This window comes from Notamacropus eugenii, chromosome 7, assembly GCF_028372415.1.
Source record: "Notamacropus eugenii isolate mMacEug1 chromosome 7, mMacEug1.pri_v2, whole genome shotgun sequence".
Classification (NCBI taxonomy): Eukaryota; Metazoa; Chordata; class Mammalia; order Diprotodontia; family Macropodidae; genus Notamacropus; species Notamacropus eugenii.
In genome coordinates this window covers 34,738,587-34,753,404 of record NC_092878.1, presented here as the reverse complement: position 1 = coordinate 34,753,404, position 14,818 = coordinate 34,738,587, and the positions used below count along the sequence as shown (strand labels likewise).

Sequence of the window (14,818 nt, the reverse complement as noted above, 5' to 3'; positions counted from 1 at the left end):
TTTTGATATTTTGATTGGTATGGAATTACATGTATACATATTAATTGTCCTTATTATATCAATCTGACCCCTTCATGAACTTTCAGTTATTTAGGTTCTCCTTTATTTTGATCATTATAATCTTATAGTTCTTCTTATACAGATTCTTTGTAATTCCTCGGTGGGTTAATTCCCAAATATTTTATAGTTTCTAGAGTTACTAGAAAATGAGTTTCCCTTTTTCTGCGTATATTACTTAGGAATGCTGATGATTATGTGAGTTAACTTTATATTCTGAAGCTTGGCTTAAATCTATTTTTTTTGTAGAGGATACATTATTATGCCATATTCAAATAATGATATTTTGACTTCTTCACTTCTAATGTTAATCCCTCTAATATCTTTTTCCTGTACTATTGTGATTTCAAAATTTTCTAGTACTATGAAAGTGAAAATACTAAAGGAGTGAGAATGGGCATCCTTACTTTGTATCTGTTTTTAGTGGATATATTTCTAATTATGGGGCAGCTACGTGGTACAATGAATAGAGAGCAGGGCTTAGAGTCAGGAAGACCTGAGTTCAAATCTGACCTCAGACACTTACTAGTTGTGCGACCTTGGGCAAGTCACTTAACCCAGTTTGCCTCAGTTTCCTTATCTGTAAAGTGAGCTGGAGAAGGAAATGGCAAACCAGTCCAGTATCTTTGCCAAGAAAACTCCAAATGGGGTCACAAAGAGTTGGACATGACTTAAAACAACTCAATAATTCTAATTGTATATTATATTGGTTCTCAGCTTATTGTTCTGAAGAAAAACCTCTTTATATCTATTCTTTTTAGTATTTTTTGCCATGAACAAATATTGGATTTTATCAAAGGTTTTATTTGCAACTATTGCTATGATAAACCCCTAAGTTTCAGAGGAAGAAACTGAGGCCCAAGGTCATATAATAAATGGCAGAGTTGGGATTCACACTTTCATTACAAATCTTTTGACCTTATCTCCAAGTTTAATTCCTTATTATTGAAGGCAAGAAAACTGAGGTCTGGTGAAGTTAAGTAATTTAAGTAAATTCCTATTCTAGAACTTCACACTAAATCATTTAAGACTCACTATGACAATGCCATAGCATACCATAATAGACTGGCTATGATTGGATGGGAGATCTGACATGTCCTTGGCACCACCAGCTCATCTCTCCCATCTCCTATGTAAGGGTCTACCAGAATACTGTCTAGAAGCAAGCAAAGTTAGCAGCAGTCCAGTCAGATGTTTAGTACAAAAAAATCAGTCGTAAACATACTAAATTTAATCTTCACATTCAGTTTTAGTTTTCTAGAGCAACAAACACCTTGATACCAGGACGTTTCCTTTTTTTTCTTCTTTTCTTTTCTTTTTTTTTTGAGGGAGGAGAGGGGGTATTTGTTTGTTTTTCTTACCTGGATCTCTAGCAATTATGTTCTCTAGCTCTCTAATTTTCTGTATACTGGAAGATGAAGTAATGCTGTAGTACAGAGGATCTGTGGAAATGCAGTGGACCTCTGGGATTTCTCCAGGATGACTCACTTCAATACTTTCATCCTTCTGGTCAATAATAACAGAACACCCAGGAGCACTGGTAAAAGCCAGTGGTGACCCTGAAATAGACAAGAAAATAGACATTCAGTACTTGGGACAAGAGGGATTTCAATTCAGTACACATTAATTATGCACCTACCATATACAAAACAGTGTGTAAAGTAGTGGGGATAAAAGACAAAAATGAAATTATTTTTACATTCTAGTAGTTTATGTCCTACTGCAGGGAAGAAAAGGATTATTTTTAAATGAGCAAAATCAAAAATTGTACAGGAGCATTTAAACAAGGCTAAGTGTGAGCTTAGAATCCTGAACCTCAGAGCCACCAAAGTGACTTTTCTAAAGCAAAGATATGACCATGTCACTCCCTACTCGTTAAACCCCAGTGATTCCCTACAAGAACAAATACAACATACTGTTTGGTATTCAAAGCCTTTCATAACTTAGCCCCCTCTTACTTTTCCAGTCTTCTTACACCTTACTCCCAACATGTCCTCTTGCATCCAGTGGCACTGGCTTCTCGACTATTCCATGAACAAGACATTCTATCTCTTGGCTTTGATCATTTTCTTTGACTGTTCCTCATACCTAGAATGCTCTCTCTCCTCAACTCTGCCTATTTATTTCCCTGGCTCCCTTTAAGTCTCATTGACTTTTACAGGAAGGCTTTTCCAACCCAATTTAATTCTAGTGACTTCCCTCTCTTAAATAGTTCACATTTATCCTGTTTATAGCTAGCCATGTATGTATTGGTTTGCATGCTGTTTTCCCCCATTAGTCTGTAAGCTCCTTGAAAACAAAGACTGTATTTTGCTTTTTTCTGGTACCCTATACTAGGTTCTTAATAAATGTTAATTAATTGATTGATATTATAGATTGGTAGTTACTGGATAAATAGCCATTATATGGTTTATAGTCTAGCTTTAGGAGATTAAAATCAGCAGACATATGGGATAGAATGAAATTATCCAAACTCTACTCTAGAGATCTAAAGACTTGGAGATTTGAATTGCCTTTTGGACATGAGAGGCCCAGGAAAATTTTGTAGAAGAACGAAACAAGGAAGAAAAACATCCATTTTTTTTCCTCTTTTCCTAAAGAACACTGCTGGTCCAAGGCAAAAAGCCTTTGAAAAGAATTGTTTGATAACAACAAAAATAGTCTCTGGCTACGAACTAAGGGAGGGGCAGCAACATGGATCAGTGGGCAGAGTGCTGGGCCTAAAGTCAGGAAGACTTGCATTCAAATCCATTCTCAGACACTTACTAGCTGTAAGACCCCAGGCACCCTGTTTGCCTCAATTTCTTCATCTGTAAAATAAGCTGGAGAAGAAAATGGCAAAGCACTCCAGTACCTTGGCCAAGAACACCCTAAATGGGGTCGTCAAGAGTTGAACAACAACAGCAACTGAACTAAGGGAACATGGGAGTGCCTACTCTTCTCAAGAAGAAACCGCCAAGAACTTAGCTGAGCCTAAAATTCTGGACGCAGTGTCATACAGAGAATCATCCAAAAGACATTTTGTGCAGAGACAGTGAAGATTATGAGTCCAGAGAACACCAGTGGGGAACAGGCCTTGTAGAAAACAACATGATGCTATCAGCAGCCCGCAGTATCAGATACATGAACTGCCCCTTTACTCATGTGCCCTGACTACATGTGCTCCCTGTGTGTGTGTGCATCTCCATGCAAATTCTCTATTTGTGTCCACTATTGATGTATGTAATTGTGGGACACTGAATTCCAGGTTTATGTAGAGGAAAAGTTTTATTGTCATTTAAAGATCTGTGTTCTCCAATGGTTTTGAGTGGGTACACACTCACAGAAAACCTTGAACTTGGGGCAGCCACTTCTGGAGGATCTGCCCGTTGAGTTAGGGGGGAGTTCCAGGGCTCTGTAATTCAGGGGAAAACATAAGGGGGAAATGGAGGAGGCTGTCCATTGCTGATATGCTCAGAAAATTCTCTTGTTCGTTCACAGAACTATAATCTAAAATGTTAAGAACTAGAAGCTATCTGAGAAAGAGAACATCTAATCCAACTCCCTCTTTTTTATAGAAGAAGGAGGCCCAGAAAAATGATACAACTTACTCTAATTCACACAGGTATCTTTGGCAGTGCTAGAACTAGATCTCAGCTCTCCTGACTCCCAATCTAGTATCTTTTCTGCTAGATTTCACAAGCATATTTGAATTTCACAGACCTTATAGGAGCCAAATTCATTCAACATTTTAATACAGAAAAAGCTTTAATAAAGACATAAAGTGTGATTTAAACAAATTAACATTTTGCATTGAACGAAAGTGAAATTAGAAGAACAGGTTTCATGAATTTGTTTATTATTCAGTCATGACACGGTCTTTTGCCAAGAGTCTAAAAAGGGCCAATAAAAACATATTTTCTTTATGACTTGTAAATCTAATTAGGAGGGATTTAAACTGAAAAGGAAAGACAATGAGGGGGAAAAAATCCTCCACAGATTTGACAAGGCTGATACCATAAAGGGTAGCAGCTACAACATACAAGAAAGAGTAGTAGAAGAAAGTATGGCTAGGAAACAAGGTGAATTAGTAACCTGAATGCAAGAAAACTTGATCTCACAGGTATCATAAGACTTTGTAAGATAGGGCCTTTGAATAGAAATTTAACTCTAGAAAGGTATATACCTTATTCAAAATGAGAGGGAAAGATAAAAATAGGGTGGGTGGATAGTACTGTGATATATTTATATGAGATCCCCAAAAGATTTTCCTTTAATGGAAAAGCTTTTGAGTGGCAAAAAGCAATTGGATGAGAATCAACAGAAATAAAAAACAGAAACAATACTGTTATGGAGTATACAATAATTTTGACGTGGGCTCATTCACTCCTCCTTAGGCAACTTGGTGTATTCCTCCTTGGAGGCTTACTATATGGATGCTGAAATTGCTGTGCATGCCTAATCAATTACCATTAACCCAGATTCTAGACATCTGCTGGCCTCCGCCATCCTGAGCTTCAACCATGATTACAGATGTGTACCATCACACCCAGCAATGATAATAATTTCATTTTTCAAAGAGGTATAGAAAGCAACAAGATTTTTTTTGAGTTGTGCAGCCCTTTATTAGCAACTAAAATAGAATGCGTCTGTTGTATAACATGGATAGTAATTTACTATAGTGGAGATTTTTTTATATGCTAATACTGATATGCAATTTTCTTTATTAGAAAGCTTCTCCTTTTTTTGTTTATTCATAATTGGCAAAACTATTCTGAAAGCTGAATATATGTGCACAAGTCTGCAAAGAGTACAAATTTAGAATATGGTAAATGCTTTACAGGTTGTATTAGAAGGACCATCTGTGACCATAACCTTACATCCATCATCAGTTTTTTTGTGATAAAATATTTTGACGCTAGCCTTCCTTCCTTCTATTGTCTAAAACAAGAAAACATTTTATAATTAGTTGAAATTAAGAAAAGACTACACCTACTAGAAAAGAGGAGAAGAAAGTTCTATTAATTTTGAGGTTTCAGTATTCCCAAAGATTAGGAACTGTATATTTGGAAGGGCTAGACTGAGACCCCATTTAGAGTATGAATATATGCAGGTCCCTGAGCATCTAGAGCAGGGGTGTAAGTATTCACTCACTGAATCATCTTACTAGTTTCTATACTGACTTGACTGGGCATAATTCAAAAACGAAAAGCTCATACTCATTGCATTTTTCTGGAGCTCAACAAGAGGATTTATTATCAGATGATTTCAACCCACAAGGAAGGTTTATTGAAATAGGAATGTGAGGAAACTTGAGTGAAAGTGACCACATGATCATGGAGTTCACGATGGGGAGAAGGAGCAAGTTCAGGTAGTCTGGCTTGGATTCAAAGGCAGGATAGCTCGGATTCAGGGGCCTAATATTTTGTAGGGGATGTGGGTCTGACAAGGATGGGAAGTTCTCAAGATGAAATTCTTGAGATAAGCAGAAATTGTTGTTGTTCTTCCTTGGTTCTCAAAGAATGACATCATGAGGGTGATGTCTCAACTTGAGCATGAATTGGATTTAAGTGAGGCAGAGCTGCAAAAAGTCATCAGAAATGATTCAGATGGGGAAAGGGGAAACTGCTTAAAGGGATGGAGGCAGATACAGGGAACTAGACAAATGTAGACTGAGAAAAGATTTGGATAGATTATGGAAGCCAGGTTGAGTAAGTGAGTGTAATGGGAAGATTAACCTTTGCCACTTGTGGCAGAGTTACTAACTGTTGTTACCAATGTGAGTATTTCTAGTGCTTTCTTGAGTTTTCTCTGAGTCTCAGGGGAATTTGCTTGACCTGTTCTTAGTCACCACTAGTGATAAAAGGAATGATAGGTATTCTATTAAGCCTCATCATGAGGGAAGGGCACAGGATGTATTTTTAAGTCCTTGTTTTCTACCATTGGGTTCTTAGTGCTATGCTTCCCTATAGTGGGCGTGGCTACTGACAAATTAGTCTTAGTCTAAGTATCCAGTATATGCTTTAAGGAAAAGAACCACAAATGAGTCTCTGTTGATTTAGGGCAAACAAGTCCAGTTTTTGGATCTGTTGTTGTTAGTCATTTCAGTCGTGTCCTACTCTTCCTGACTCCATTTAGGGTTTTCTTGGCAAAGATACTGAAATGGTTTGCCATTTCCTTCTCCAGCTCATTTTATAGATGAAGAAACTGAGGCAAGCTAGGTTAAGTTACTTACCCAGGGTTGCATAGTTAGTAAATGTCTGAGGCTGGATTTGAACTCCAATATTCCTGACTCTAGCCCTGGCACTCTATCTACTGTACCACTGAGCTGTCCCAAGAAGACTGAATTATCCAGGTCTTATTTTGTTTCTCTGCTCATATCCAATAAGAATGACTTTTACATTGCACAGAACAGAACAAAATGATTAGCATGGAGTGAAAAATACTGATAAGTGAGGAGATGGGCAGTTCAAGTTAAGAGGACCAGGCAATTAATATCTTAACCATACTTGAAAGAACTAACAGTTATGATTGCTAAGTCAATATGGGTAATCTTTAAAAGAGCTTGGAGTACAGAGAGATACTGTTGTTGTTTCAGTTCATCCTTTACATTCAAAGAGGATCAGTGACATCATGGGGTGATGTCTTTACTTGCTCATGAACTGGATTTAAGTGAGGCAGAACTGTGCAAAGTCATCAGCCTCACTTTCTCTTCCAGAGTCACTGAAGCCCAGGGTCAAGAGAAAAATCAGGATGACTGACAATGACCTGGAATGCTATGGAGGACCTTGGAGTCTTTGATGTTTGACAAAGCTCTAAGTGATCCATAGTACCTTCTTTAGCTGTCTTCCTGGCTCTGTTGAAATAAATTGTTCTCATATCTGTCCATTCTACTGGGAAAGTCTTCACATACTTGGGGTAGATAACCTCCTAATTCACCGATGGGTTTGAGGTCTGTTAGTTACTCTCAACCTGGATTAGTCTGTCTGCTAAGACAGAGTCACAGGTGAGAGTTGGATGGCAGGTGGACACCAAAGGTGGATGAGAAGCCCTGAAAAAGGTTCAGCAAGGTCTCACACCAGAGGTCACACTATTCAGGTCCCTGAATAGTTTATACACCCCAGAGAGATACTACAGTACTAGAGGACAGATGTCTCTCTCATTGACTATCCTCAAAAGAATATTCTCAAGAGAGTTGTCCCTCCCAACTTCAAGATTCTGTGACTTTTTCAGTCAGCTGACAAGCATTTATGAAGTGCTTACTATATGCACTGATAAGTGTTGGAGACATAAAGAAACGCAAAAACATGATCCCTTCTCCCAAGGAGTTCACATTCTAATGGGAGAGACAAGTAAATAACGAGGTATATGCAAGATATCTACAGAGTATACAGGTCATCTGTGAACTCTCTGCAAATGATTTCAGCAGAATGAAAAGGAACAAAATAATTAGTGTGTCCTCCTTGTTCCTTGTGCTTGTCCAATGCTCAGTGCAAAAAGACTGAGAGTCACTGACTCCCATCTCTACTGCCTTTTTCTGTAGTGATGTGGGCTGTACCAAGCCTTAGAAAGATTCCCTAGAATGGAAACCCAATACTGGGAGAATAGAGAGCACTAATTTTTAAGTAATAAAATATGGAGATTAATTCTAGGGGAGCTGGCTGTGGATGGCATGTTAAACCTTAACAAAAATCATTGCCATTAATTCATCCAAATTACATCATCTGCTCTAGAAAAGAAGTCATAATGAGAGCTGGTAACAGCTTCCAGGCTTGTCACCTCTGAGGCCCAAAACACTGGGACATCTCCTGCTGAAGCATCACTGGTTCCCCATACTCTGGTTTGGAATGATCTTCGATTCCCAAAAGGTCTAGAGAGGGCAGATGGAGAAAGGTAATATATCATACAGACAAATGCACCTCTGAGCTGGTGCAACTAAAACAGAGAGACATGTCTTACACACAAGCACACGCACATGCACACACCAGGAGCTTTTCACACAGGGTTGTGTTTTTTTAAAACATCTTTTGGGAAGAGAGAAGGAAGGAGGGAAAGAAAAAACAAAGGAAGAAATAAAGAAGAAAGGAATAACTAAGAAAGGGAGGGAGGAGATAAGAAAGAAATAAGGAAAGAAATAGAAAAGGGAAGGAAGCAAATCAGGCAGGCAGGAAGGAAACAAACACTTATTAAGTATTTACTAAGTGCCAGGCACTGTGCTAGGTTGGTGGTTGTTCTTCATTCCCTAGGAGGATGAAAATGACATCATTATGTCAGAGTCAAGTTATAATGCGTCTGACTGTGGCTGATCAGACCAATAGGAGCTTGGAATGTTCTACCACAGGTCAGGCACAAATAGTCCATGTGAACATGGATTCTCTAAATTTACTCATCTCATGTTTCTTTTGAGCTACTTTAATTTTGCTTTGCCTCCTTTTATATCCCCAATGCTTCACACAGTGCCTGGCATATGCACATAGGAGGTACTTAATAAATATTTGTTGATTCATTATTTAAGGTCAAGTTGGTATTCGGATCTTCCTGATTCCGGGCCCACTGTTCTACCCACTGTGCCAGTAAGTTTTCCATATCAGAGATTTATTTTCTTTAATTTGCTCCTTTGGTTAGAACATAGGACCACCGAAATCCAGGCTATAAGTTCAGTCTTCATACTGACCAGTTAATGGTACAAATAACAACTGCTTTCTAGACACAGACTTTATTTCTGAGTCCTGACTGGCTGCCTAATAGAGAAATGTCACTGGATGTAGGGAGGACAGGGTCAGAGAGTGTGAATCACCCATTCCCACTTGCAGAAATATGAGTACTGATATGTTCTACTGATATAAGCCAGGGTCATCAGTTTTGCATAAAAAAGAGCACGTTGTTCTTGGATGTATTTTTTTTAATAATTAAATTTATTTATTTAACTTTTAACATTCATTTTCACAAAATTTTGGGTTACAAATTTTCTCCCCTTTTATCCCCTCTCCCCCCCCAAACACCAAGCATTCTAATTGCCCCTGTGACCAATCTGCTCTCTCTTCTATCATCCCTCTCTGCTCTTGTCTCCGTCTTCTCTTTTGTCTTGTAGGGCCAGATAGCTTTCTATACGCCTTTACCTGTATTTCTTATTTCCTAGTGGTAAGAACATTACAGTTGATCCTAACACTTTGAGTTCCAACTTCTTTACCTCCCTCCCTCTCCACCCCTTCCCTTTGGAAGGCAAGCAATTCAATATAGGCCAAATCTGTGTAGTTTTGCAAATGACTTCCATAATAGTTGTGTTGTATAGGACTAACTATATTTCCCTCCATCCTATCCTGTCCCCCCTTACTTCTATTCTCTTTTGATCCTATCCCTCCCCATGAGTGTCGACCTCGAATTGCATTCTCCTCCCCATGCCCTCCCTTCTATCATCCCCCCCACCCTGCTTGTCCCCTTATCCCCCACTTTCCTGTATTGTGAGATAGGTTTTCCTACCAAAATGAGTGTGCATTTTATTCTTTCCTTTAGTGGAATGTGATGAGAGTAGACTTCATGTTTTTCTCTCACCTCCCCTCTTTATCCCTCCACTAATGAGTCTTTTGCTTGCCTCTTTTATGAGAGATAATTTGCCCCATTCAATTTCTCCCTTTCTCCTCCCAATATATTTCTCTCTCACTGCTTGATTTCATTTTTTTTTTAAGATATGATCCCATCATCTTCAATTCACTCTGTGTACTCTGTCTCTATGTATGTGTGCATGTGTGCATGTGTGTGTGTGTAATCCCACCTAGTACCCAGATACTGAAATGTTTCAAGAGTTACAAATATTGTCTTTCCAGGTAGGAATGTAAACAGTTCAACTTTAGTAAGTCCCTTATGACTTCTCTTTGCTGTTTACCTTTTCAGGCTTCTCTTCATTCTTGTGTTTGAAAGTCAAATTTTCTTTTCAGCTCTGGTCTTTTCATCAAGAATGCTTGAAAATCCTCTATTTCATTGAAAGACCAATTTTTCCCCTGAAGTATTATACTCAGTTTTGCTGGGTAGGTGATTCTTGGTTTTAGTCCTAGTTCCTTTGACTTCTGGAATATCCTATTCCATGCCCTTCGATCCCTTAATGTAGAGGCTGCTAGATCTTGTGTTATCCTGATTGTATTTCCACAATACTTGAATTGTTTCTTTCTAGCTGCTTGCAATATTTTCTCCTTGACCTGGGAACTCTGGAATTTGGCCACAATGTTCCTAGGAGTTTCTCTTTTTGGATCTCTTTCAGGCAGTGTTCTGTGGATTCCTTGAATATTTATTTTGCCCTCTGGTTCTAGAATCTCAGGGCAGTTTTCCTTGATAATTTCATGAAAGATGATGTCTAGGCTCTTCTTTTGATCATGGTTTTCAGGTAGTCCCAAAATTTTTACATTGTCTCTCCTGAATCTATTTTCCAGGTCAGTTGTTTTTCCAATGAGATATTTCACATTATCTTCCATTTTTCCGTTCTTCTCGCTTTGTTCTGTGATTTCTTGCTTTCTCATAAAGTCCTTAGCCTCCATCTGTGCCATTCTAATTTTGAAAGAACTATTTTCTTCGTGAGCTTTTGAAGCTCCTTTTCCATTTGGCTAATTCTGCTTTTGAAAGCATTCTTCTCCTCATTGGCTTTTTGAACCTCTTTTGCCAATTGAGTTAGGCTAGTTTCCAAGGTGTTATTTTCTTCAACATTTTTTTGGGTCTCCTTTAGCAGGGAGCTGATCTGCTATTCATACTTTGACTTCATGTCTCTCATTTCTCTTCCCAGCTTTTCCTCTACCTCTCTAACTTGATTTTCAAAATTCTTTTTGAGCTCTTCCATGGCCTGAGCCCATTGGGTGGGCTGGGACACAGAAGCCTTGATTTCTGTGTCTTTGCCTGATGGTAAGCATTGTTCTTCCTCATCAGAAAGGAAGGGAGGAAATGCCTATTCACCAAGAAAGTAACCTTCTATAGTCTTATTTATTTTCCCTTTTCTGGGCATTTTCCCAGCCAGTGACTTGACCTCTGAATATTCTCCTCACACCCACCTCGCCTCCTGATCCTCCCAGCCAGTGTTTGGGGACTGAGATTCAAATGCTGCTTCCAGCCTTAGGGCTTTTGGCGGGGGCAGGGCTGCTATTCAGTGTGAGATTAAGTTTAGGTGCTGAGGTCAGGGCAGGGCTGCCTCTCAGGCTCAGTTCCCTCAGGGGGTTTATGCACAGACCTTCCACAATGGATTCAGGCTCCCACCCGCTTGGGGAGCCCCTGTCTGCAGCCGCCTCTCAGCTTCTACCTCCCGGGGGGGCCTGAGTTATGGGGGCACCCCACTCCCCTCTTGACCCGCCAAAGAGACTCTCTCACCGACCCCCGTCACCTGTGGGTGGAGGGACTTGTGCGGCTGCTGGAGATCCTGTCCCTGAAGCCTGCTCGGATCTGTTTCTCTCGGTGCCGTGGCTGCGGCCGCAGCAGGTCTGGGCTGAGCTCTGCGTCTGCAGCGACGGACCTTTTGCAAGAGGTTTGCTGGTCCCTCTGTGGGTGGAGGGACCCACGTGGCCGCTGGAGATCCGTCCCTGAAGCCCGCTCAGATCTTTTCCTCTTGGTGCCACGGTCACGGCAGGACTGCACTCAGCTCCCAGTCCCGGCGCCCAGTCCACAGCGCGAAGGACCCCCCACGAGAGGTTTGCAGGTCCCTCTGGAACAGAAATCTCCCTTGCTCCAATGTTCCGTGGCCTCTGGGTGCAGAATTCGCCGTGAGTTACTTCCCTGTAGCCGTTCTATGGGTTGTGGGTACGGAGCTATGTGTATGTGCGTCTTTCTACTCAGCCATCTTGGCTCCGCCCCTCTTGGATGTATTTTTAACAAAATATAAAGGCACCATGGTTAGAGATTCATGCTTGGCAAAACTCCTGCATATGGCACTTACTAATTATGTGATCATGGCCAAGTTGCCCCAGGCAATTAAGATTATATAAGTTAAGGAAGACTTGCTGATTTACATTGGTGGAGGTAATTTATACACCAAGAATCCCCTACAATACAGAAATCACAGAAGTCAACTCCCCCACTCCAATATTTGTTTTCAATGAAGTTTTATGCAACATCTTTTCCAGAATTTTGCATTATTGGGCAAACTAAATCACACAGGAAACACACTCATCCTACGCTCAGGCCAGACGTTTTTCATCTGAACTCAATAGGAGCTTTATGTCCACAAAATACACCATTCCCACTAATGATCTTAAACAATGTTAAACATCCAGAACAAGGGAGCTGATAGTATTCTGGCCTGGTGGGACAACTTTTAGTACACTGTGTTCTTTTCTGGGCACCACATTTTTGGGAAGATATTGACAAGCTCAAGAAATACTTTCTTAACCTCTCCCCTGACCCTCCCCCCAACTTCTAGCATCTTCCCTCCCTTCTTCAATACCATTTTGTATTCAACTTTTGTATTTTCCTATATATTTTTAATCTGTAGCTACTTAGATATGCAAAGGTTGCTTCCAAATATAAGAGTAATGGATTGTTTCATTTCAATAAGAACAGAGATACTTTCCTTTTCTTTTTAATCTCCAGCAGCCTCCAGCACAAGTGCTTGGCATACAGCAGGCATTTTATGTTTGTTTGCCTGTCTGCCTGCCTGACTGAAGTGCAAAGGAGAACTACCAGGATGATGAGTCTGAAATTATGTCGGATGAGGATGGGCTGAAGAAACTGGGGATGTTTAGCCTGGATATGAGAAAATTTTTCAGGGGGGTGAGGGAGGGGGAGATGATAACTCAATGTATTTCAAGGGTTGTCATGTTAGAAGAGCTATTAGATGTGTAGAATTAGGAATAATGAGTGAGTAGGAGTTGCAGAAGGACAGATTTGGGCTTGATAGAAAGAAAAGCTTAACAATTAGCACTATCTAAATGGAGAATGGGCTGGAGAACAGTGGGTTCCCTATTAGTGTAAGTGTGGGAGGCTCTTCAAATAGAGACTTGACCACTTGTCAGGGATATAGAGAGGATTCTTGTTCAGGTACAGTTAGATTAGGTGACTCTTGATGTTCACGTTCTGATTTTCTAAAGTGGAAAGTAGGAAGTGAGTTACTGGGATCACAGACTTACCTAACAAGACCTCAGCTTATCTTCAGAAAGAATGGGGCCCTGATAAAATTCAATGCCAAATTCTGCAAGGGTCTTTCAGACTCCTTTGTCAGTCTGTCAGTCAAGATACACTTGTTAAGTCCTTACTCTGGGCCAGGCTCTATGCCAGGCACTGGGGATACAAAGAAAGGTAAAAGGCTGTCCCTGACAGTCTAATAGTGAAGATAACATTAAAAAAAACTTACTAACAAAATATTGTTCTTGTTTAGTCCTCTTTGCTGTTCAATCATTTTTCAGTTGTGTCTGACTCTTCATGAGAACTCAGAATCATTTTGTTGTTACTTAGTCCTTTCAGTCATGTCAGACCCTTTGTGACCCCATCTGGGATTTTTCTGGCAAAGATACTGGAGTGGTTTGCCACTTCCTCCTCCAGCGCATTTTACAGATGAGGAAGCTGAGGCAAACAGGGTTAAGTGATTTGTGCAGTCACAAAGCTACTAAGGGTCTGAGGCCATATTTGAACTCTGGAAGATGAATCTTCCTGACTCCAAGCCCAGCACTCTATCCACTGAGCCACCTAGATGTAGACAAGATAAACTGAAGAGAATCAGCAGTGGGAAGGCATTAGTCTCAAGGGACAGAGGTGGGGTGGGATCAGGAAAGGTTTCTTGCTAAAGTAGGATTTTAGATGAGGCTTGAAGGATGTAGGGGTAGGGGAGTTGTTAGGGGAGAGAATTCATGGATAACTTTGACCTATATTCCCCATCCTAGAAATTCAATGGAATGCCACACTCCTTTTGAACCATCTGCTTCTTCTACATAGTCTCAAACTGGGGCAGCAGAATACTTGAACCATAGGGACACATGTTAAGTCACTGACCTGGGCAGCCTATGTGAATGGGCACTCCTTGTACACCTCTGCTTAGGTAAATGTCACGCAGAACGACTTCCAGTTTGTCCTTGGAAATAGGCATCATAGTAACCATTAGAGGGCAGCAAAAGCTACCAACAGTACAGCAAGGAACAGCCATCTACCAAAGTAAACCACATGAATGTGAAATTAATGGGAATTCAAGATGTTTTTTTTAAACCCCCTTCCCTCCTTTTTTTGCACCACTATCATTACCCACTCACTTACCCCACAGAAAGTAAAAAAAATCCTTACAACAAAGACATATAATCAAGTAAAATTATTTTAAAATTTAAGGTAATGCAACTTATGAGACATTATAAGACATCCTCTGAAGTCCCTTCCAGATCTCATGTCCTGGAAGGAGAGACGTAAGGGCTGGACCTGTGATTTCAGGGGTAGAAGGAAACTCCTAGATGAGAAAACTCTCTTTACCAATTCAATACATTTTTATTTCTTTCATTAAATATTTCCCAATTACATGTAATTTTTTCCACATTTTTCTTTTTTAAAATAATATTTTATTGATTTACTAAACATTTTAAAAAAGTTTTGAGTTCCAAATTCTATCCCTCCCTCCTCTCTCCCAGGCAAGCAATATGATACCAATTCTACATGTGAAGACATGCAAAACATAGTTCCCTCTTTTCTGATTCAAGGGAGCATCTTCTCTGCACTTTAGAGTTTTAGTTTGCGTGGAGTATTGCTGGGGCTGCTAGGTGGCACAGTGGATAGAGCACCAGGCTTAGAGTCAGGGAGACGTGAGTTCAAATGTGATCTCAGACACTTACTAGCT

General features: G+C 40.1%; 1 protein-coding gene across 1 annotated transcript in view; it reads right to left on the bottom strand.

Annotated features, from left to right (window-relative positions):
• DGLUCY (D-glutamate cyclase) overlaps positions 1–14,818 on the bottom strand; it is a 208,993-nt gene that overhangs the window by 59,375 nt on the left and 134,800 nt on the right. The window contains 4 exon segments of the mRNA XM_072624965.1: positions 1,419–1,616; positions 7,785–7,847; positions 7,850–7,906; positions 13,993–14,143. Of these exon segments, the coding sequence (XP_072481066.1) occupies positions 1,419–1,616; positions 7,785–7,847; positions 7,850–7,906; positions 13,993–14,143 (469 nt within the window).